This window comes from Panthera onca, chromosome C2, assembly GCF_046562875.1.
Source record: "Panthera onca isolate mPanOnc1 chromosome C2, mPanOnc1 haplotype 2, whole genome shotgun sequence".
In the NCBI taxonomy this organism is placed as follows: Eukaryota; Metazoa; Chordata; class Mammalia; order Carnivora; family Felidae; genus Panthera; species Panthera onca.
The window spans coordinates 2,738,744-2,763,285 of NC_138347.1; the positions used below are offsets into that span (position 1 = coordinate 2,738,744).

Consider the following 24,542-nt stretch of genomic DNA (forward strand, 5'->3'; position numbering starts at 1 on the left):
GTTTTATATTTTTATATTTCACAGTTACGTTCACAATACATTTTGGGTTAAGTTTTGTATAAGGTATGAACTTTGGCTGAGGTTCTTTTTTTTTTGGTCCAGCTGCTCCCATGCTTCGTGGGAGAGGTGATCTTTCCTCTTGTAGCTCTGCCAGCGATCGCTTAGCGTATTTGCCTGGTCTGTTCTGGCTTCTCTGCTCTGGCCCATCGATCTGTTCTTCCATCAGAGCTCACCGTCTGATTACTGTGGCTACATAGTGAGCCTCAGCATTGGATAAAGTGATTCTTCCCGTCGAATTTTTCTTTTCCAAAATTGTCTAGACAGGTCCTGTGCTTTTCCAAATACATTTTATCATAAGATCATCTGTCTCTGTAAAAATTTTTGCTGGGATTCAGATGAGAATTGTGTCATTTCTGTAGATCAGCTTGGGGAGAACTGTTGTCTCTGTTGCATCTTGCAGTCTGCAAACAAAGCATGTGTTTCCATTTACTTAGGTTGTCTTTAATTTCTTCCATCAGTGGTTTGTAACTTTCAGCACACAGATCCTACACGTTTTGTTAGATTTTTACCTAAGCGTTTCTTTTTTTTCCTTTCTTGATTCCAATGTTTTAATTTTTATCTAACTGTAAGCGAATAGCTGAATTAGTAGAACGTTCTAAAACTCCAGATTGGCTTTTCTTACACCAGAAAAGAGTGATCAATTTAACGGGCGAAGACAGGGGATTTCTGACAACCTCTCACCCGGCATGCAGCTCATCTAGATGGCTGTCTCTTAACTGCAAAGTGACGCTCCCTCTTGCCTTTTCCACTACTGCTCTTTAAAGGGACCAGAGACACTGACCCCTAGTAACCAGTCTGAGATGTAACACACTGGGGGTTAGTGGACATGCCAGCTTCTGGCTGTCTTGGTGAGAGACGCTGTCATGAAAATGTGACCTAGAAGATGCCATTATGCACAATATCTGACTTGGGCTGGCTCACAAAGGCAGAGGCAGTGAATCAGTTTTTTGTTTTTTTGTTTTTTTTTTAAACCTTCCTTAAAGATTCTTTGATGCTCTGCTCTATTACTGTAGACCTGGTCTTTTTACCTGAAATTTTTGTTAAGTTCTGGGTTGCTATTATGTTAACAATTTGATGATCCCATCCTAGTACCAAAATGTCCCCCAGAATGGAGTTCAGATTTGGTCAAAACATAAATCGGGGTGTGACACTGTAGAATTATAAAGGGTAGGCAGAAGGAAAAGTCATCCTGAACCACTATGTGATGGCTCAGGTCTCATCTGTGAGAATGGGAGTGGGGAAGGGGGGACATCTACATGTGTCACTGAACTTGAGAGTACTGCTGGGGACCCCCAGGACACTTCCATCTCCTGGCTTCCCTCTGCTTCCCAGACAGCTGCTCATAGAGCTGGGCGCACAGCCATCCCATTCAGCCTGGTAACGCATGCTGGCCGTCAGGGGCCTGAGCTTGCACTTTTTGCAGGCAGATGCCACTTCGAGTTTACCACAGCGGTCTCCAGATTGGTTGCCGAGAAAGGGCTCGGCATACTTCAGTGGCCCATTCTGCTCATAAACCAGCCAGACGTAAAGGTGAAGGCCTCGGGAGGCCCAGATCCCACGTAATCGGAGAGGACTCTGCCACTGCCGATGTCAGTCATTGCCCTTCATGTTGACCACCAGAAAATGGTGCCATTCCCTGTATTTGGGGTCCTTCCTGCTGGGAGCGTCTGGGTCTGTCATGACCAAGGGGCGGCATTTGCCTGGATCAGGGCCTCCTGTGCGATCCTGGTGGGCCAGTTCCTTACCTGGGTGGGCGTCCCCCTTTGTCCACCTCATTGACCTCTGCCCCAGCGTATTTGACCTTCAGTGGGATTCTGCAGCTGCCTGTCTGCTTCCTGCAGGCTCAGAGTCCCAGGCCACTTGCTCAGGTCTCCCGGTGTTGCAGGGCTGAGCCGGGCAGACAGCGGGGAGTCTTGGCAAGGCCCGGGCCTGTGGCTCTGACTCAGGGCACTCTGCAAACTGGCCCCGGGAGGTATGGGACCAGCGGCCAGGGTGCTTTTCATTTTCTGTGGAACAGTTTTAAATGATGTTGTATTTTTTTAATTTTTATTTATTTTTTTAAATGTTTGTTTTTGAGAGAGAGGGAAATTTCGGGAGAGAACACACGGGGGAGGGGCAGAGAGAGGGGGAGACAGAGGGCTCGAAGCAGGCTCAGAGCCTGATGTGGGGCTTGAGCTCACAAACCATGAGATTATGACCTAAGCTGAAGTCAGACGCTTAACTGACTGAGCCACCCAGGTGCCCCAGTGATGTTGTGTTTTAAATTTTAGGTTTCATTTTGTTGTTGTTAATGTATAGAAATGTCATTGCTTTGTGTGTGCTGATCTTGTAACTTGTGACCTGGCTGAAGTCACTTATGAGTCTAGAAGTTTTATTTACTTTTTACTTTTACTTTTAATTTATTATTATTTTTAATGTTTATTTTTGAGAGCGAGAGAGCGTGAGTGGGGGAGGGCAGAGAAGGGGTGGACAGAGGATCTGAAGCGGGCTCTGCGTTGACAGCTCTGTGCTGACAGCAGCCAGCCCAGCATGGGACTCGAACTCACAAACCATGGGACCATGACCTGAGCTGAAGCAGGATGCTCAACCAGCTGAGCCCCCTAGGTGCTCCTGTTTTTTAATTTAAAAAAAGTTTATTTCTTTTGAGAGAGAGAGAGAGAGAGAATTCACACACAAGCAGGGGAGGGACAGAGAGAGAAGGAGAGAGAATCCTAAGCAGGCTCTGCATCATCAGTGCATGGGGCTCAGTCCCATGAGTCATGAGATCATGATCTGAGCCGAAATCAAGAGTTGGGCGCTTAGCCGACTGAGCCACCCAGGGGCCCCAACTAAGAGTTAAAAAAAAAATTCCTTGAGTTTTTTTTTTTAATGTTTATTTATTTTTGAGAGAGAGAGAGAGAGGGTGCATACGTGTGCATGTGTGTGTAGGGGGGCAGAGATCTGAAGCAGGCTCTGTGCTGATGACAGAGACGCCTGATATGGGGCTCGAACTCATGAGCCGTGAGATCCTGACCTGAGCTGAAGTTGGATGCTTAACCAGCTGAGCCATCCAGGTGCCCCCAGTTTGTCTGTCTTTCTTTTTTTTCTTTTCTCTTTTCTTTTCTTTTCTTTTCTTTTTTCTCTTTCTTTCTTTCTTTCTTTCTCTTTCTCTCTCTCTCTCTTTCTCTCTTTCAGACAATCATGTCATCTACAAACAGGGACAGTTCTGTTTCTTCCTTCTGCTCTATGTACTTTTTGTTTCTCTTGTGTTATTACACTGTAGGGAACTTCTGACACTATGTTGAATAAGAGAGACAAGAGTGGACAATCTTGCCTCGTTCCTGATCTTGGGGGGAAAGCAGTCTTTCACCATTAACTATGATTTTTAAAAAATAGAGCTTTTTTTTTGAAGTTTTTATTTCAATTCCAGTTAACATGCAGTGTAGTATTAGTTCCAGGTGTACAATATAGTGATTCGACACCTCCATACATCGCCTGGTGCTCATCACAAGTGCCCTCCTTGATCCCCATCAGCTGTGTCACCCCCCCCCCCCCCACCTCCCCTCTGGTGACCATCAGTTTGTTCTCTGTAGTTAAGAGTCTGTTTCTTGGTTCTCCTCTTTTTCTTTTCCTTTGCTCATTCGTTTCTTAAATTCCACATATAAGTGAGATCATATGGTATTTGTCTTTCTCTGACTTCTTTTGCCTAACGTCATATATACTCTCTAGCTTCATCTATGTCACTGCAAATGGCAAGATTTCACTCTTTTCTTATGGCTGAGCAATATTCCAGTGTTCACAGCAAAACTGGAAAATAGGGAGATATTCCCATGTACCGCCTGCCCCCATTCATTTGTAGCCTTCCCCATCATAAACGTTAAGTATGATTTTAGCTATAGTGTTTGGTAGATGCTTTTTATCAAGTTGAAATTCCCTTCTATTCCTAGTTTGCTGAGAATTTTTATCACGTGTGCTTGCTGGATTTTGTTCAATTTTTAGAACGTTTCCATCACATATCTGTTTGTAGTTAGTCCTTGCTCCAGCCCTAGGCAACCACTGATCTGCTTTCTGTCTCTATAGATTTGGCTTTTCTGAATATTTTATAGGAATGAAATCATACAATATGTAGTCTTGTATGTCTGGTGTAATGCTTTGGAAGTTCGTTTATGTTAGCACGTGTCAATTGTCCTTTTTATTGTACCATATTTTATCTGTTCACCAGTCGGTAGACATTTAGTTGTTTCCAGTTTGTGACTCTTGTGAGTAATACCGCCGTGAACATTCACGTACAAGTGTTTGTGTGGACGTATACTTTAGTCTTTTTTGGGCAGGTACCTAGGAGCAAAGTTGCGGGTCATGTGGTAAGTATATGGTCAACTTGGTGAGGAGCTGCCAAACTGTTTATCAAAGTGAGTGTGCCATTCTGCATTCCACCCAGCGATGTGTGAAGGTCCTACTTTTTCTGTATTCTTGTCAACACTTGGTGTTGTTGGTCGTTTGAATTACAGTCATGTTGGTGAGCGTGTAATGGTGACTCATTGTGGTTTTAATTTGCATTATCCTCATGTTGACCATCTTTTCATGTGTTTATTATTCATTTATATATTTTTTTGGTTAAATACCTATTCACATCTTCTATTTAAATTGTTTTATTTGTCATTGAAACATATTTGACCTACAATGTTACATGAGTTTCAGGTATACAATCTTTTGACTATTTTTAATCGGATTGTTTATTTTTGTGTTGCAAGAGTTCTTTATATTTTCTACTCATAAGTCTTTTTTTTCCTGTACAATTTAGAAATAATTTCTTTTAGTCTATGGCTTGTGTTTTTACTTTCTTAATGGTGTCTTTTGAAGAGTAAAAGTTTTAAATTTTGATGAAGTTAAATTTGCTATTTTTTAATGGATTATGACTTTGTTGTCATATCTAAGAAATATTTGCCTAACCCAAGGCCACAGAGGTTTTCTTCTAGAAATTTTACATTTAGGTCTGTGATTCATTTTGAGTTACTGTTATTTTTATTTCTTTGCATATGACCATCTCTCTAGTTGTTTTTGTGATCGTTTTGTCAAAGAGACTACTTTTTCCATTGAATTGCCTTGACACTTCAGTTAAAATCAGTTGCCATAAATGTTAATGTTTCATTGATCTGTATGTCTGTACTTATGCCAGTACCACACTGGTTTGATTTCTGTAGCTTTCTAGTAAGTTTTTGTGTTTTGTTTTTGAAATCAGGCAGTGTTATTTCCTCCTTAACATTGTTTTTCTTTTTATAAGTTTTTTTTTTTTTTTTTTGCATTTCCATACGCATTGCAGAATCAGATTATGATTTTGTACAAACAAACCTGCTGAAATTTTGATAGGAATTGCATTGACTCTGTAGGTCAGTTTGGGTAGATTACCATTTTTCCAGTATTGACTTTTCCAGCTCATGAACATGGTATATCTTTGCATTGATTTAGATCTTCTATATTTTTTCTCAGTAATGCTTTACAGTTTTTACAGTTTTGTACAGGTCTTGAACTGCATTTTTTTTCTTTTTTCTGTTTCCCACTCTTCTCATTTTCTTTTTTGAATTTGTCATTTTGAAATTGGCCTTGAGGTGGGGTAGAGTAGCTTGAGCTGGCTGAACATCTTTTTTTTAATTTAAGTTTTTATTTATTTTTGAGAGAGAGAGAGAGAGAGAGAGAGCGAGCATGCACAAGTGAGAGAGTGCACAAGTAGGGGAGGGACACAGAGAGAAAGGGACAGAGGATCTGAAGCAAGCTCTGCACAGACAGCAGAGAGCCCGATGTGGGTGAACCATGAGATCTGACCTGGACTGAAGGCAGATGCTTAACTGACTGAGCTACCCAGGCACCTCTTGAATTGCTTTTCTTAAGTTTATTCCTAAGTATTTTTTTTTTTTTTATTTATGGTGTTACTGTGAATGGAATTACTTTCATTGAATTTCTTTTGATACAGTACTGTATGTGCAGCCCTGTGTTGGGGCATGTCTGCATGCAGCCACCAAATGTGACCGTAGTGAAGACCATCCTGTCCGGTCCTTCTCAGCAGCTACTGATCGCTCAGCAGCGATCTTATTGAAGAACTGTCATAACCAGACTAATTGGGACGCAGACTGCTTCAACTGTGAGAGAGGCTAGAGTTGCTAAAGCATATGCCTGACGTAGGTTTGCACGCATTCCCACTACTTGAGTGGGTTCAGCTATAGACACCTGAAGAATGAGTCTAGGAGTCCAGACTCCTGTTAGGGTACAGCGAGCGTTTGTAATCACCTAAGGCAACATTAGCATGTGTCACAGGTTCAGTGACCATCCTTCTCCTAAAGTGAGTGCGAATATATGTGCTGATGTATATGAAACTCTGCATACTAAATACATCATCCCTAGTAGATGTGAATGGCCACCCTAGGCCAAATTATGAAGTCAACAAAGTTTGATTTGTGGCCCATTTCTTCCTTTTCTTTCCCCTTGATTTGTCCTGCATTCACCTCTCCAAAAGAAACCCCTAAAACATCTAAAATACTTTAACTTTGAGGGTTGTTGTTCTAATCATGCTTTGGTATAGATGTATTCAACCAGGTTTCTGTATTTCTTAAGCTGATCTCTTACCAAGTAAGGAAATGCTCTCACCTTTTGGGGGAACTGCAGGTAACACCAATAGTGCAACCAGCGGTGGTGGTTGGGAGGGTCAGGAAGCCCTTTCCTGCCCAAGAGCTACCTGAAGTGAACCTTTAGGACTGTTTGCGTGGTCAGAGGGACTATCAGGACGATAGTTCATTGCTAAGCGGCCCGGCCGAAACTTGCCAGCTCTGTTCTTCAGAAGCCGCCTGTGGCCTCCGTCTCGGTGTCCCACTGGTGCTCATCTTGCTGTGCACGGCTTGCCTGGGAGGCCCTCCTTTGCACTTCTCCCTGCCTCTGTCACATCTGTCCCAGCTGGGCTTGGCTGTGCCAGGTGGTGTGTTCCCAGTGGGGTGAGCCATCTGGAGGTGACTGGCTCTTCTACTACAAATGTTGCTCTGCGGACTGCTGTGTTCGTGGTTACTTCATTGAGGTGTCCCAGGCGCCATTGATTCTGGGTGTGGCCACTGGGGGCCTGAGGCTCCTTATGTTTCATTTTACTTGAAGTTGAGTCTTGGCAGTATTTATGTTTTTTTTTTTTTAATTTAAATGTTCATTTATTTATTTTTTTGAGAGAGAGAGTGGGAGTGGGAGATGGGCAGAGAGAGAGGGAGACACGGAATCCAAATCAGGCTCCAGGCTCTGAGCTGTCAGCACAGAGCCTGACGTGGGGCTTGAACCCACGAACCGTGAGATCATGACCTGAGCGGAAGTCGGACACTTAACCGACTGAGCCACCCAGGTGCCCCTTGGCGGTATTTATAAACTCTAATACAGCAGTATGTTCTTTTTCCAGAGTGTTATTTTTCAATTTTTCCTCTAAAGTTAAAAAAAATACGGGTTGTAGCTAAGGACCAGTTTTCATTTGCCAACTGTTTCCTATAACTCCGTATGCATTGTTCTCAACCTTTGAATGAGAAACACAATAGAGATATCTCAAGGGTGAATGGTATTTATTTTGCTGATTTTGCTTTGATTTTAGGAGAAACTCGCTCTCCGACAGCAGCTGCATGAAGCAAAGCAGCAACTCCTGCAACAGGCAGAGTATTGTACAGAGATGGGGGCAGCAGCCTGCACGCTTTTGTGGGGTGTCTCCAGCAGCGAGGACGTCGTCAAGGCCATCCTGGGAGGAGTAAGCATGGCCCCTCGGCTCCCTACGTATCGTGGATCTGGGTTTATGGGATACCGAGGGTACAGCGTGCCTGCTGAGGCACCTATGGGTGACATCCACGTCTTTTGTTCACGCATCAGGCGTCGGCACACCCGCTGTGCAGAGTCCAGCATAAGCTGCTCTAGGCGGTGTGTCAGGTCAGTGGGATAAGGTCCCTCATCTCCCACAGTCTGTATAGTGCTCGCGGAGACAGTGCCACTCCAGTATTGTTACTTGGCATCTATACGCGTTTGACAAGGTTTTTATTTTTTTATTTTTGTCTCAATGTTTGTTTATTTTTGAGAGAGAGAGAGTGTGTGAGCAGTGGAGGGGCAGAGAGAGACACACACAGAATCCAAAGCAGGCTCCAGGCTCCAGGCTCCGAGCCGTCAGCACGGGGCCTGACACGAGGCTTGAACTCATGAACTGTGAGATCACGACCTGAGTCGAAGTCAGACATTTAACCGACCGAGCCACCCAGGTGCCTTGCTTTTAACAAAGTTTAAAGTGCTTTTATATACGTTACCCCGTGGGTAACATAAGAATTAATTTGTTGAAAGTGGTATGTTTTTTTAACATACCTATGTTAATAGTACACACACACACACACACACACACACACATCCCCCGAGAGACTTCCCAGAGGAAAAGAGATTTGAAGTGGGCTTTGATTAACTTGCATAGGTGGCAGTGGCAGAAAATGGGGAGGGTATCTCAGGAGGAGAGAGAAATAGCCTAATCAGAAGCCTGGGGTGAGAAGTCTGAGATTTGTTTTAGGGCCTGTGTGTGGGTCAGTTGACACACAGTGGAGGGGCAGCGTGGTAAAGTCGTGGTGAGATGATGCCCCAGAAGTAGGGTGAGATTTTGGAAGCCCTCAAATGCCAGGTCATAGATTTTATCTGGTGGGTGGTAAGACTGGATTCCCTGAGGGTTTTGAGTAAAAGAGTGGTGGGGCAGGAGACTCTGGGAAGACTATCCTGACTGTGAGCGAGGGTAGATGGGAGGCGGGCTGTGGGCGTGGAGGTGGGCCAGGAATACCAGCCCAGAGGGCCCTGTGGTGGCTTGGGCAGCATCTGGTATGGGGAAGGGGCCAGGGTTGGCGGGGGGGGGGGGGGGGGGGGGGGAGGGGGGAGAAGGGGGGGGGGGTTCGGTGCCTGAGGCAGGCGTGGTGCCAGAGGACCAGAGGGACCAAGGAGGCTGTGGCTGCCCTCGAGGAGAGTGGTGTGGTCGTGAACGGAAGTACAAGTCAGGGATGTCTGGTGGGAGACCTGCAATGAATTACTTATGACTTAGAGAAGTAAACACGTGTGACTTTAGGTGGAGAGATTGGTTGTATTTTCACATTTATTTATTTATTTATTTATTTTTTAAAATTTTTTTTTTCAACGTTTTTTATTTATTTTTGGGACAGAGAGAGACAGAGCATGAACGGGGGAGGGGCAGAGAGAGAGGGAGACACAGAATCGGAAACAGGCTCCAGGCTCCGAGCCATCAGCCCAGAGCCCGACGCGGGGCTCGAACTCATGGACCGCGAGATCGTGACCTGGCTGAAGTCAGACGCTTAACCGACTGCGCCACCCAGGCGCCCCTGTATTTTCACATTTATTGAGGTGTAACTTACGTCATATAATTCACCCATTTGTGAGTGTACAATTCAGTGGTTTTAGCTCATTTCCAGAGTTGTGTGATCATCAGCACAGCCCAGTCTGAGAACACTTGTATCAGTCCACGAAGCAGCCTCGCGCCATCTGCAAGCACGTTGGCTTCTCAGCTATTCCTTAGAGCCCCAGCCCCCCCCCCCCCCCCCACCGCCCAGGAAATGCTTCAGAGGTTCTGCAAACTGGGAGATACTTTTGCCAAGTAATGCAGATTCATTAAACTGCCAGACAAGCCTGCTCACTGCCTTCATCTCTTGACAAGTTGAAGTTTCTGTTGCGATTGTATTTGAAAATCCATTCTCCAAAGGTTGCAACCTATGGTTTCATGCCTAGAACAAACACTGTATTTTTCTAGCTCTTCCTGGTGCGTGCTGTGTGAGCCCACTCTGATGCTTCCACTGCTGCACAAATTTGAGCTCTTCCCTCACATGGATTTTGTTTTACTTTCTGTCTGCGAGGGTAATTTTTCTACAGTTTTCCAAACGTCCTGTTTCTGGTCTTTTCAGTGGGAACTTGTCATGAAGGAGCAGACTTCTAACCACTGCTTCCGATAATTAAAACAAGCTTTTCTTCTGCGCCCTTGCACTCTTGTGTTTTGTACTGGCATTGGTGCAAAAGTGTGATACTTTTCATTTCCAAACTTTCAGGATAAAGCTTTGAAGTTTTTCAACATCACTGGTCAAACAATGGAGAGTTTTGTGAAGTCACTGGACGGGGATGTCAAGGAGCTCGATTCTGATGAAAATCAGTTTGTGTTTGCTCTGGCTGGGATCGTAACAAGTAAGTAATTCTTTTTAGATGCAGTGAACTGTCAGAGGTGTGCCTGGAGTGGTGATTACAGCCAGGGGTGTGTGTGCAGGAGCATCTCCAGGAACTTTCCAGATGCCCTGTGGTCCTGACCCTGGAGGGTCTGATTCAGTGGGGCCGGGCCAGTACCAGTACCCAGGTGATTCTGATAAGCACCCACCGGTGAGGGAGGTGACGGATCCAGGAAACAAGATGAGTCTGTGTGTTCCGTTCAGTTCTGCGCATGCAAAGAAGTCAAAACAAAACTTTTAAGTTTAGCTACTTGTTATTTGGAGATCTGGTGATTTTGCTAATGTCCAGCTAAAGTAGAAGCCTTAAGCTAAGCGTAAGTGAGGCTCTTTGCTGTTGTTTTGGTATGAAACCTAAGTTGCTTCCCAAAGATTATAGTTATTCTTATGATACAAATACATGATAAAACTATAAGGGATAAAGCCAAATGACTAAATAATGTAATAAGTCATATCTCAGTACAGCGGGGAGTGATACATACTGGTGAGTGTCACAGTTCTGAAGTCAGTGAAAGAGATGTGTTGCCATGACTGTTTTGTTCTTTACAATCTTCTCTGTTACGTTGCTCTGTCCTCTCTGCTGTATCCTATGCCACTCTTAGGGTAATTCTCTGCTATTAAAGAGAGAGGAAGTCTTATTTTCCTCATGGCATCATCCTTCATCTACTGAAGTCCTAATGAGGCAGATCCTGTGTAGACACGCTCTTCGTGATTCCTGCCAAATCGGTGATACTTCTTTGAGGTGGATATTGAGACTCGGGTGGTGTCTGCGGTGGTCCTGACCGAGCCCAGCCCTTTTCCAGGACGGCACTGCGTGCTTCCAACATCGCACCTTGGGGTGGAGGGGGCTCGCGTTGCTCTTTTAAAGTTGTTTTAAAGTCTCTTTTTAAACCAAAGGCGTTTGCCGACTTGATTGGGTTCTCTGCTGTTTTCAGGGGACCCAAAGGTCTGTGATGAATATGATTTGTCATTCTGTTGGGTTGTGAATCTGAACCGCCTGAATTACTGCTTGGTGTGTGGGGTGGGGCAGTTGGCCAGCAGGTAAAGCAGCCTGTTGCCCAACTTACAAACTCAACTTGGCTTTGTTTTTTCCTGCCTGGAGTTGCTTACCTGGGAACTCACAAAGAGAAAGCGTGCCTTCTACTTCGCTTACACGTTGGTCGAAAGCTTCAAAGATAGTAATAAAAGATAAATCAGTTCAAAATGGGCCAAAGTCTTGAATAAACATTTCTCCAAAGTAAACATACAAATGGCCAATAAACACATGAAGGGATGTTCAACATCATTAGCCATCAGGGAAGTGCAAATCAAAACCACAATGAGAGGGGCACCTGGGTGGCTCAGTCGGTTAAGCTTCCAACACTTGATTTTAGCTCGGGTCACAAACTCTCGGTTCATGGGTTCAAGCCCCACGTCAGGCTCTGTGCTGACAGCATGGAGCCTGCTTAGGATTCTCTCTCTCCTCTCTGCCCCTCCTCTGCTCTCTCTCTCAAAATAAATAAACTTTTATTTTTTTTTATTTATTTTTTTTTCAACGTTTTTTTATTTATTTTTGGGACAGAGAGAGACAGAGCATGAACGGGGGAGGGGCAGAGAGAGAGGGAGACACAGAATCGGAAACAGGCTCCAGGCTCCGAGCCATCGGCTCAGAGCCTGACGCGGGGCTCGAACTCACGGACCGCGAGATCGTGACCTGGCTGAAGTCGGAGGCTTAACCGACTGCGCCACCCAGGCGCCCCAAAATAAATAAACTTTTAAATGTTTATATATATTGGGACGCCTGGGTGGTTCAGTCGGTTGAGCATCCGACTTCAGCTCAGGTCATGACTCATGGTTTGTGAGTTCGAGCCCCATGTCGGGCTCTGTGATGACAGCTCAGAGCCTGGAGCCTGTTTCAGATTCTGTGTCTCCCTCTCTCTCTGCCCCTCCCCCACTTGTGCTCTGTCTCTCTCTGTCTCTAAAAAATAAAATAATGTAAAAAAAAAAACTTTAAAATATATATATTTAAAGATTATTTTTTATTATTAAAATTATATGATTATTATGGTAACAGAAATATCTATAAATATCTAAAAAATGTTGTTAATGTTTATTTATTTTGAGTAAGAGAGAGAGAGAGAGAGAGAGAGACGGAGTGTGAGCTGGGGAGGGGCACAGAGAGAGGGAGACACAATCTGAAGCAGGCTCCAGGCTCTGAGCTGCCAGCACAGAGCCCGACACGGGGCCTGAACTCACAAAGTGTGAGATCGTGACCTGAGCCGAAGTCGGACACTTACCCGACTGAGCCACCTATCCGCCTGCCCCTCTACAAATAATTTTAAAGGAAAATAAACTGAGAAAAAAATGGGTACATTTTAGCAGTTTTCTGCAAAAACTACAATAGAACAACCCTTTTTGGTGTAGTCTTAGAGCTGACTCCCAAGCGTTCCCGGACAGATGGACTAATCCTGGAGCTATTTGTAGGCATTTACTCACGTTTATTTACCTTGTAGTTTGCTCTGTAGTTACTGGTAAGTCAGTGAAGTACAGGCTCGGCGTTTGCTCTCGTGATACCGGACACGTGGTCTGGGACTTTATTTACCAGTGAATTTGCTGTGTTTCGTTGGGTGCTGTTGCCCACCGAGGTGTGTTTTCTGCTCTGTAGCTTTTTCTTCACTGGTACCTTAGCGATGTCCTGTTCTCCATCGCTTGTACCAAAGCACCTGAAACTTCAGGTCTTCAAACAAGGACAGTCGCTTCTCTTGCTTCGGGCCTGGAGGGTGAGGTGCCACTCTGCGCTGTGCGGGGCCTCAGCTGAGGCGGCTCCGCTTGCCTCCGGAGGCTGGGACAGCTGGGGGCTCACCCGGTGTCTTTCTCTTTCTCTCTGCAGGTGGTCCCAGGGCTTCCCTGTGTGCTCTCCGGTCTCTGCATCCCATCTTGGGCAGACTTTTCCGGACTCTGAAGTAACAGCGATTTTGATGCTTTTTTTTTTTTTTATCTTTCTGTTGCAGATGTAGCTGCCATAGCATGTGGTCGCGAATTCTTGGTTAATTCAAGTCGGGTGCTGTTGGACACCTTTCTGCAGCTTCTGGGAGACTTGAAGCCAGGACAGTGCACGAAACTCAAAGTGTATGGTGGATGATGTTAAAAAGCTCATGTTTATTTACCTATTAGTTAGAATTTGCCGATGGGGCTTCTTTTTCAAGCAAACACAGTTACTTTGGCAGTAATTCTAAAAAAATAGAAGAAACACGTTGCCCGGAGAATTAAGGGATGCACTCTTTGTTCAGTACTATTTTAGAAAAATAATAAACAAAAAGAGTGTTCTCGTTCTCACCTTAGAGCAATCGGTGAGTCCCAAATGCTATCATGTGACACTTTAAGGTCATCTTAATTACCTCAAAGTGAACTTAAATAGGAGATTGTTACAGCAGTGTCCTACCTCCAGGTGCCAAAATCTGCCTTTGTTTTCTACTGGGTAACAAACTTCGTGGCCCAAACGGCACCTGCTTCACAGTCCTGCGGGTCAGGAGTCCGAGAGAGCTCACCTGGGCTCTCTGAGCGGGGCCTCACATGGCCAAAGCCGAGGTGTTGTCCAGGCCGGGCTCTTTTCCGGAGGCTCCGGAGGGCCCACCTGGGGCACGTTCAGGATGCTGGCGAATCCAGCTCCCTGCACTTATAGGACTCAGGTCCTCGTTTCCTCACTGACTGGCCTGTGGGGCTGTCTCAGCTTCCTGGGCTGACGGAGTTTCTGATCCCGTGAGGCACCCGTCTTCAGGGTCCGGTGGCTCACTGAGTCCTTAACCTGGAAGCTCTCAGACTTCCTCTTCCGCTGCCAGCCAGAGAAGATGCTGTACGTGGATGGGCTCGGGGGTGTAGCTTAGGCATAACTGGATAAACTCCCTTTTGATAAGCCAGAGGCACCCGATTAGTAACCTCAGGTAGGTGTGCCGAGACTCTCCGCCGTGTAACTGAACGTGACCGGGGTGTTATGTGTTCAGCCTGGGGGTCAGGGCAGGAGGTCTTGGGCCATTTTAGGGTTCTGCCTCCTACACTGTTCATTCTGAGCGGTGGCTTTCCTCCTTGGAACGTTTCGTTGTCTCTGTCATCTTGGCGTGGTGTCTCTTGGTTATCTTTTCCCATGTGAGTTGGGATTTTTCCCATTTTTTTTGTGTGCTGAGTAATTTTGGGTTGTACTGTGGATATTTGAATATTATATTTTGAGACCCTTGGTCTTTTTTAAACTGTGGAAAATGTGGATGTTTTTGTTGGAGCAGACAGCCTGGTTGGGTCCAAGGGACAGGTTCTCACCTGCCTCCTCTGTATTGTGTTTTCAGCGTCCTTTGCAGTTTCAGAAAGCCTTCGCAGGACAGCTGGGTCTGCCCCTCCCGTGTACCACCCGCGTCAGCCTAAAACCCTGGTGATCGCTGGCAATTTAGTTCTCAGGCTGGGGTATGCTCTTTCTGATTAGATTCACACATGCCTAGCTTGGCGTGAGGCCGGGGCTTACGAACCACCTTGCGGGGTCGCTCGCCTGAGCTCTTGAACTCTCCACGGTGTGCTTGGTACTTGTTGGTTACCCAGGGCTCCCCTTCCAGCCCTTCGCCTGGAGTGCCGGCGTTCCGCGTGCCCTGCTGCGTCCTGTGCTTCTGCAGCTGTGCCCGGCAGCAGGGGTTCAGAGGGTCACAGTTCCTTCCGGCGGTGAGGAAGATTTCCTGCCCACACAGTGGGAGTTATTTGGGGGCCCCGCTGCCGGCAGAGCCCCTTCCTACTGCTCGAGCCCGACAAGAGGTCTTCCGGTGCGCGTTCTTACGCGAGTCACTGCCACGCCTGGGCTTGGGGGCTGAGTGGTGAACTCGCTGCGTGTTTGGTGGTTCTTCTAACTCTGGACTTGTGCCCGTTCTGTCTGCTGCTGTTTCCTTTTCAGGGGCTTCACATCGCTGCTCCGTGTATTCTGTTCAGAATTCATAGCTGCATTCAGTGGAACCAAGAGGGTGGGGCATGTTCACCCCCATCTTATCTGGAACCAGATTCTTGAGTCTGCTCCAGTATTTTATACTAACAAATACATGTCCGCGAGTGATACATATAATACAACATAACATATAACTTGTATAGTTTTGTGTATATTTTTGGGAGTTGTCTGTGCCCGTAGTTAATTCCTTTGAAATATCTTGCACCAAAAAGATGTAACATTTGGATTATCTTATCCCAGATTGATGGACATTAGGTTATTTTCAGGTTTTACTCTGCAAATGTAATAGTGTAGTGAACATCTTTGGCAAATATCTCCTTGCTAACCTGTGTGAGGCTTTCTTTCTCTAGGAGTTTTCCCAAAAATGCAATGTTTGAGAAGTAAGACGTGCACACTTTTAGTTTGATAAGACGCTGCCAGATGGGTCACCAAAGTACACACTTGCACCCACAGGGCATCAGAGTTCTGTGTCTCCCACACCTTCCTCAGCACTTCACTGTTTATTATTTTCTAATCAAGGATATTTGTATTATCTACATCCGTCTGCCTGTCTTTAGGTGTATATTACTGGTAAGGTTGAAACTCTTTTCACTTTTTCGTAACATTGTTTTTCCTGGGAATTACCTGTTCATGTCTCTTGCCTGTTTTCTGTTGGGTTGTATTTTTCATAATGACTTGCTGTTTTTTGTGTTCTGGATACTACACCGTTGTCTCTCGTGCCTCTGTGGTCCGTACAAGGTCAGTGTTTGGGGGCCAGTTAGCCCCCTCCTGCACTTCCGAGGCAAGGCTTTGTACAGGGTCTGTGTGTCTTCTAGTCTCTCTGGTTCCAGTACGTGAAGCTCTGGGCCTTTGCATGTTAGGCAGCCCCTGTCCTGCACTGGGAGATGGGCAGACTTGCGTTCAGAGACGTTTGCTTGACTGCTTGGCAGTTTTTCACCTGACAGAGAGCAAAGCCTGGAGCAAAAGTGGATAGACTGTTCGCCTCAGACCTGCTTGGGATCTCAGCCTGCACCAGCCTCTTGTGGGTCTCCTCACGTTATCATTTTTGGCTGCCTTCTGATTTGCGTGCCATTTGTTCATGCTTTTCTTCACTGCTAACTCGTGACCTTGAGTCCTCTGGAACCAGGACCTTTTTTGTACTGTAAGTAAACTTTTCTTTTTGGCCTCTCCTTGTCTTGACTGTAACTTGCCTCTATCCTGGAAAGTTTGCTTTCCTTTCTGCTTCTGTGGCTAAAGGCTACTCATTTTCAGCAGCTTGGGTGCCTTAGACCCAGAGAAGGGGATTTTTTTTAAAAGATTTAAATCTTTTAGAGCAGTTTTAGTTTCACAGCAAAATTTACTGGAAAATACAGAGATTTTCCATATACTGTGTCCCAACACATACATAGCCTTTTCCACTATCAGTATCATTCACGAGAATGTTTTTTTTGTTTTTGTTTTTGTTTTTGTTTTTGTTTTTGTTTTTGTTTTTGTTTTTGCCAGCAGTGAACCTGCACTGACACAACATAGTCACCCAAAGACCATAATTTACCTAAGTTTACTCTTAGTGTTGCACATTCCGTGGATTGGGGCTAACGTATTATGGCATATGTTCATTAACAGTATACAGAGTATTTTCACTGCCCTAGAAATCTTCTGTGTTCTACCTGTTCATTTCTTACCTGCCCCAGCCCCTGACAGTTCTTGATCTATGTATTGTCTCCATGGTTTTGCCTTTTCCACAGTGCCATACAGTTGAAAGCCTTCTCAGACTGGCTTCTTTTACTTAGTAATAATCTTTTAAGGTTCTTTCATATCTTTTCATGGCTTTGAGTTTTTTGAGAGTTCTTTGTATATTTTGGATAATATTCTTCTATCAGCTGTGTCATTTGCAAGTATTTTCTCTCAGTCTGTGGCTTGTCTTCTTAATCTCTTGACATGGTCTTTCACAGAGCAGAAGCTCTTAATTTTAATGCAGTCTAGCTCATCAAGTATTTGTTTTACTGGACCTCTGGTGTTGTGTCTACATAAGGCATCACCATGTATGGGTCATAGGTGTTCTCCTGTGTTACACCCTGGGAGCCGTATAGTATTTTATTTTACAATTAGGCCTGTGATTCACTTTGAGGTAATTTTTGGGAAGGGTGTAATGTCCATGTCTAGATTTATTTTTTTGCATGTGGATGTCCACTTGTTCTAGTACCACTTGTTGAAGAGACTGTCTTTGCTCCATTGTGTTGCCTTTGCTCCTTTGTTGAAGATCAGTGAACTATGTTTGTGTGGATCTATTACTGAGCTCTTTATTCTGTTCCTTTGATCTATTTGTCTGTTCTTTTTCCAGTATCACATCATCTTGATCACTGTAGCTTTGTAGTGAGTCCTGAAGTCAGGTGATGTTAGTCCTACAACTTTGTTGTTATTCAGTATTATGTAGGCTATTCTGGGTCTTTTGCCACTCTATATAAACTTAGAGTCAGTTTAGTGATACCCACAAAACAACCTGCTGGAATTTTGATTGGGATTGTGGTGAATCTAAAGATCCAGTTGGGAAGAACTGACATCTTCACATTGAATCTTCCTATCCATGAACATGGAATATCTCTGTCTATATGTCTTCCTTCCTTCCTTCTTCTCCTTCTCTCTCTTTTCTTTCTTTCCTCCATTTATTTAGTTCTTTGATTTAATTCATCAGAGTTTTGTCATTTTCTACATATATATCTTGTATATATCTTGTTAGATATATACCTGAGTATTTAATTTGTGGGGGTGCTAAATGTGAATGATATTGCATTTTTTATTTCCAATTCTACTTGTACATTGTTGGTATATAGGAAAGCAGCTGACTTTTGTATGTCAACCTGGTATCCAAAACCTTGCTATAATCTTATTAGTTCTGGGAGGCTTTTTTGGTTGATTCTTCCAGATTTTCTACATAGATGATTATGTTACCTGTGAACAAAGACAGTTTTATTTCTTTCTTCCCAATCTGTATATCTTTTACTATATTTTCTTAACTTCCTGCATTAATAGGGACTTGCAGCATGATGTTGAAAAAGAGTGGTGAGAGGGGACATCCTGACCTTGTACCTGATCTTAGTGGAAAACATTTGAGTTTCTTACCATTAAGTATGTTAGCTATAGGTTTTTTGTAAATACTGTTTATCAAGTTTGTCAAATAAACTATTCCTAGTTTACCAAGAGACTTTTTTCATGGATGGATGTTGGATTTTGTCAAATGCTTGTTCTGCATCTATTGGTATGATTTTGTGATTTTTTTTTTTTTTTTAGTCTGTTGATATGATGGATTATAGTAATTGATTTTTGAATATTGAACCAGCCTTGGATACCTAGGTTAAATCTCACTTGGTCGTGGTGTAAATTCTATTTATACTTTTTTTATTTCAGTTTGCTAATATTTTGTTGAGGGTTTTTCCATCTATGTTCATGAGAGGTATTGGTCTGTAGTTTTCTTACAATGTCTTTGTGTGGTTTTGGTGTTTGGGTAATGCTGTTCTCAAAGAATGAGTTAGGAAATATTCTCTCTGCTTCTCTCCTCTGAAAGAGATTGTAGAAAATTGGTATAATTTCTTCCTTAAACATTTGGTAGAATTAACCAGTGAACCCATCTGGGCCTGGTGCTTTCTGTTTTGGAAAGTTATTATTTTCTCAATTTCTTAATAGATAAGGGCCTATACAGATCATCTGTTTCTTCTTGTATGAGTTTTGGCAGATTGTGTCTTGTAAGGAATTGATTCATATTATCTAGGTTATCAAATTTGTGGGCATAGAGTTGTTCATAGTATTAGGTTATTATCCTTTCAATTTCCATGGGATCTGTAGTAATGTCTCTTTTTATTTCTGATATTAGTAATATGTATTCTCTGTCAATTTTATTGTTCTTTTCAAAGAAACAGTTTTGGTTTTATTGATTTTTCTCTGCTGGTTTCTTATATTAAGTTTCATTGATAATCTTTTTCTTTTTTAATCTTTATTTTTTGTTTTTTGAAACAGAGAGAGAGAGCGAGAGCATGGGGGGAGAGGGGCAGAGAGAGAGGGAGACACAGAATCGGAAGCAGGCTCCAGGCTCTGAGCTGTCAGCACAGAGCCCAACGCGGGGCCCAAACCCTCAAACTGTGAGATCATGACCTGAGCCGAAGTCGGACGCTTAACTGACTGAGCCACCCAGATGCCCCTTTAATGTTTATTTTTGAGAGAGAGAGACAGAGAGAAAGCATGAGCAGGGGAGGGGCAGAGAGATAGAGATACACAGAATCTGAAGCAGGCTCCACGCTCTGAGCAGTCAGCACTGAGCCCGAGGCAGGGCTCAAACCCACAGAGCATGAAATCATGAAGTCTAGCTGAAGTCAGACGCTTAGCCGACTGAGCCACCCAGGTGCCCCAAAATATTTTTAAATTTTTCTTGAGACTTCTATAATTTGTGTTATTTAGAAGTGTGTTCTTTAATCTCCAAGTATTTAGGGATTTTCCAGTTATTTTTCTGTTACTAATTTCTAGTTGCATTCCATTGTGGTTGCAGTGATGTCAAAGTCTCCAGCTGTAAGGTGGATTCATCTTTTTCTCTTTGTAGTTCTATCATCTTTTGCCTCACTTAGTTTGACACTCTGTTGTTAGGTGCATATATGTTAACAATTGTTATGTCTCTTTGGAGAATTGACCCCTTTATTGTTATGTAATACCCTTCTTTTTTTTAAGTTTATTTATTTAGTTTTGAGAGACAGGGCATAAGCAGGGGAGGGGCAGAGAGAGAGAGGGAGAACGAGAATCTCAAACAGGCTCCACACTGTCAGTGCAGAACCTGATGCGGGGCTCAATCTTACGAACTTTGAGATCATGGCTTGAGCTGAAATCCAGAGTTGGACGCTCAACTGACTGAGCCACCCAGGTGCCCCTGTGCAATACCCTTTTTTATCACTGATAATTTTCCTTGCTTTGAAGTCTGCTTTTTCTGAAATTAATTGAGCTGCTCCTGCTTTCTTTTGATTAGTGTTAACATGGTATATTTTCCTCCATCCATTTATTTTTAATCTATATTTATTTTTATATTTAAAGTAGATTTCTTGTAGACTACTGATGGTTGAGCTGTGTCTTTTGATCCACTCTGACAATCTCTGTCTTTCTGTTGGTGCACTTGGACCCTGGACATTCACAGAGGTAACTGGTGGAGTTGGGTTACTGTCTGCCATCCTTGTTTCTCTGTTGCCCTTGGTCTTTGTCCTGTTTTTGTCCTCCACTCTTTTTCTGCCTTTCATGGTTTTAACTGAGCAGGTGATATGGTTCCATTTCTTCTCCTTTCTTAGCATCTCAGGTTACTTCTCTTTTACCTTTTTCGGTGGTTGCCCTGCAGCTTGCCATACATTTACAGCTAATCCTGATCCCCTTTCGGATAACGCTGCCTGCTCCCAGGTACAGGGGCTCCTTATGGTAACATGACCATCCCGCTCCTCCCTCCCCTGCCTCGCACAGTGCCGTTGTCGTTCATTTCACAGACTCCTCAGTCACAGCGACTACCCTCCTTGCTGTTACTTCGAACGAACTGCTGTTAGATCAAGAAAGGAAAAGAGAAATACAACTTGTAACTTTTCCTTCAGTGACTTATGTTCCTTTAAGGAGATTTTAACATTTCTTGCAAGGCAGGTCTACTGGCAACAAATTATAATTTTTGTTTGTCTAAGAAAGTCTTTGTTTCTGTTTCATTTTCTAAGGATACTTTCACTGGATGCAGAATTCTGGGGGTTTTTTTTGTTGTTTTGTTTTGTTTTTTCCCTTCTCAACCCTTTAAAAATTTCACTGTCCTCTCTCTGTGCTTGCGTGGCTTCTGTAGAGAAGCTGATGGGATCTCGTCTCTGGTCCTGTAGGTGAGGTGTTCTTTTCTCTGGCTCCTTTCAGGACTTTTTCTTCCTCTTTGATTCTCTGCAGTTTGGCAGTGCTGTGCCCAGGGGCACATGATTTTTGCACTTACCCTGCTTGGTGTCCTCGGAGCCTCCCAGATCTGGGGTCTGGTGTCTGATGTCAGGGTAGGGAATTCTCAGCCATCGTTGTTTCAAGCATGTTTCTGCAGCTTTCTCTCTCTCTTCTCCTCCCAGATTCCCGCCGCCCGGAGGTTACACCTCCCTTATCGTCCCACAGTCCTTGGGTGTTCTGTTTGGGTTTTGTCTTTGTTCCCTTTGCTTTTCAGTTCTGCAGCTTTCTGTGGCTGCGTCGTCCAGCTCAGAGATGCTTTTGCCAGCCATGTCCAGCCCACTAGGAAGCCCATGAAAGGCATCCTCTATTTCTGCCACAGTGGTTTTGTGTCTAGAATTTCTTTCTGGTTCTTCCTCAGGATTTCCATCTCTCTGCTTACGTTTGCCCGTCTGCTCTTGCGTGCGGTCTGCTTTATCCATCAGAGCCCTTAGCGTATTCGTCATGGTTGTTCTGAATTCCTGGTCTGACGACTCAGGCATCTCGGCCGTGTCTGGCTGTGTTGCTTGCTTTGTCTGCGAATGGGTTTTTTTTTTTTTTTTTTTTTTTTGCCTTTTGCCTTATGACTTTTTTTCTCAATAACCAGCCAGGTGACCTGGGTAGAAGGAAGTGCTGTAAACAGCCTTTTAGTAACATAGTGGTGAGATGTCACGGGGAGGACACATTCTGTAGTCCCGTGACGCGGGCTCAGTCTTCCAGTGAGCCTGGGCCTCTGGACTGTGAACTTCATGAGTGTTTCTCAGCTTTTTCCTCCCCTGCCCTCCCCCCACCCCCCTGCCTGCCATTCCCTTTGGTCTTGAATGTCTCGATCGTGTTTGTGGTGATGCTTTCAATGCTCTGATGTCAAGGCTGCTTGCCTTTCTCAGTTCCAGAGATGCTGCTGCTCTATACCGTGAATAACCCAGTCTTGCCGCCACGCATTTCAGCCTCTGACATGGCAGAGCCCACTGCGGCGCTCAGGTACATATCCTCTCTGCTCCTGCTCCCTCCTCATTGCCCCTTAAGCTCCTGCTCCTTTTGAATGTCACCCTCCCTGGCCAGCTTGCCTTCTGTCGCACTCGCCGGGATCCCGTTGTGGAACACACCAGGTTTCTACTTGCCTGTTGGCAGTCACAGGCCCCCCCCCACCCCCCCTTTTCCTGATGCTCCAGCCTCGGACCGGCCATGGGCCTTCTCCTTTCCTATGCCAGGGCTGCTCAGTGATGCTTGACCAGAAGGTTCCCAGTGCAGCCATGCCATCTCACCCTTTCCTGGTCTGAAGCCCCTGCCGGGCCCCTGTCTGTGTCCTCCCCAGTCTCCGCTTTGGTCTTCAGAGTGGCCAGGTCAGACTTCAGACTCTTTGTGACCTTGACCACTTCACCGTTCCTCGGTCCCTTGCAGATGTGTTCCCAGCAAGTGGCTTTCCTTCCTGCTACCCAGGGAGCATTGGGGGGTAGGCATGACCTTACTTATGGCGGCTGCCTCGTTTATGCCCACCCACTCTCTTTCTTCTCTGTGTGTCAGAGGAAACTGTGGCCTTCTGGGATTTTGGGTGACTGGTCCTTCTGCCTCTTCTGCCTCAGCTGGTTTTGATCAGCTGCCCTCTGCGATTTTGCTCAGTTGGTCGTCATCTCTTGCTTGGGCATTTTCAAATCCTCCCTCTCTACTGGCCCTTATCAGCCTTTTTGCTCCCATTTGTGCTGTGACAACCTTCATCCAGGCCCATTTGTCAGCTCTTCTGGAGTTTGGGTGGCCTTGGGTTTACCTGACATAACATGAAGGGTGGTGTCTCATGGTGCCTCGTTCCTTTTGCTTCCTCTTGAAGTCCCTGTGGGCCCCGTGGGCCACTGGCCTTGTAATAGACTTGATCCTACTGTGGGACCCAGTAGGTCTCTTGGGTGGCACACACCCACAGGGTGACAAGTGAGACATTCTTGTGACTTGGCCTTGGTGAGTTCTTTCAGCGTCCTGTCCTCCCAGCTTGTGTAATTTCTCACTTGTCCTGGCTTATCTGCCTGTTTTGGGGGAAGACCCTTTTTTAACTCCAAATCTAGAAGCTTCCTATATCTGGTAGCCAGACGCACCGGCGGCTGCTGGGCCTCTCGAGGTGCTTTGTTCTGTTCCAGCAGGATGGCCGGACTGCCGTTTGCTATAGTGGTGTATCTCGTGAGCCTTGGCATCTGGGCCTCCGAGGGGATCGCCTTCCTGCTGCCCCAGCCAGGACCGCCTTCCCTGTGGGTATTTGTCACGTCCTCACACAGCAGCCTCTCAGCCTCTCAGCCCAGGCCGGCCCTCCACCAGGCTCCGTCAGCCAAGGCGGGGGAGGTCAGCGCTACCAGCCGCCGGCAAGCCGCAGGGGCTCCCGTCCACCTCTTCTCCGGCACTTCCATTATCACCTGGCAGTCCGTGCGGGCCGGGTCAGCAGCCCCCGTCGCCACCGGCACCAGCTCTCGTCCTCCGCCTCCAGCTTCAGGTCACGTAGGCGGGCGCGCGGCACCTGGCGCACCCTGCCGTGTCCGGCTTGTACCCGGACCTTGGGGCCGCACAGGCCAACGTGCACCGCGCTGGCACTCAGCCTGCTGTGGTGGACGCTGAGCCTCTCCTGGTTGGGTCTTGTCCCTCCCCACTGCTTGTAGCGTGACACGGGTGTTGTCGTTCTTGACACTCGAGAGCTGGACCAACAAAATCTTTGTTTCACGTGGGGGGTCTGGATTCCAGGAATCAGAGTAACTTGGGCCTTTCTAAGTACCTTCTATTTCTTTTGTACTTAACTTTCTCAATAACTGATTGTCATTGCCTTGCATCGTGGTTTTACCAATCCTATGAAACAGACCATGCGAGGCCTTTTACCATCTTGTCGTAGCTGCTACTTAGGGCCACTGAACGGGTTTGCTGGAGGCCCCGGGTTCACGGTGGCTCCCCAGCTGGCGGGGAGGGCCCGGGGAACATACGGTGTTTATGGGAAGGCTGGAGAGCACAGAAGCTCCGCAAAGGCGTTTTTCGCCCAGGCACATGGAGGGACGATTACAGAAGCACCTTTGCAGTAGGGGATGTACTTGGCCCCGCTACTTGAAGTTGTTTGTTGGTCCACTTGACGGCTTCCCAGATGTCATCAGTAGGGTTTAGTCAGTGAGAAGTCTTGTACCTGCAGTCTCCCAGGTGCAGAGATTTCCTCTGGTGCAGAACCAGCTTGTGAGTTCTGCAGAAAACCAGTTCATACTTTATGGCCAAACTAGCATTATTATGTTTTGGAACGGATGCAGTCTTGCGTGGTCATAGCTACATTTGCAGAGCTGAGCCTCCTTGAGTGATGATTCCCCATCCTAAGGACCATTGGGCTGATTTTTCCCTTGGAATCCCAG

At 45.4% G+C, this 24,542-nt stretch overlaps 1 protein-coding gene and 1 pseudogene across 2 annotated transcripts in view; one reads left to right on the forward strand and one right to left on the reverse strand.

Moving 5' to 3' along the window:
• Nucleotides 1–24,542, forward strand: part of HSF2BP (heat shock transcription factor 2 binding protein) — a 94,975-nt gene that overhangs the window by 19,211 nt on the left and 51,222 nt on the right. For both annotated transcript variants that reach the window (XM_078452717.2, XM_078452718.2), the window contains exons 5-7: nucleotides 7,649–7,798; nucleotides 10,122–10,254; nucleotides 13,280–13,397. In XM_078452717.2, coding sequence (XP_078308843.1) covers nucleotides 7,649–7,798; nucleotides 10,122–10,254; nucleotides 13,280–13,397 — 401 coding nt within the window. The remainder of the gene's footprint in view (nucleotides 1–7,648; nucleotides 7,799–10,121; nucleotides 10,255–13,279; nucleotides 13,398–24,542) is intronic.
• Nucleotides 1,322–2,063, reverse strand: LOC144612815 (phosphatidylethanolamine-binding protein 1 pseudogene; annotated as a pseudogene).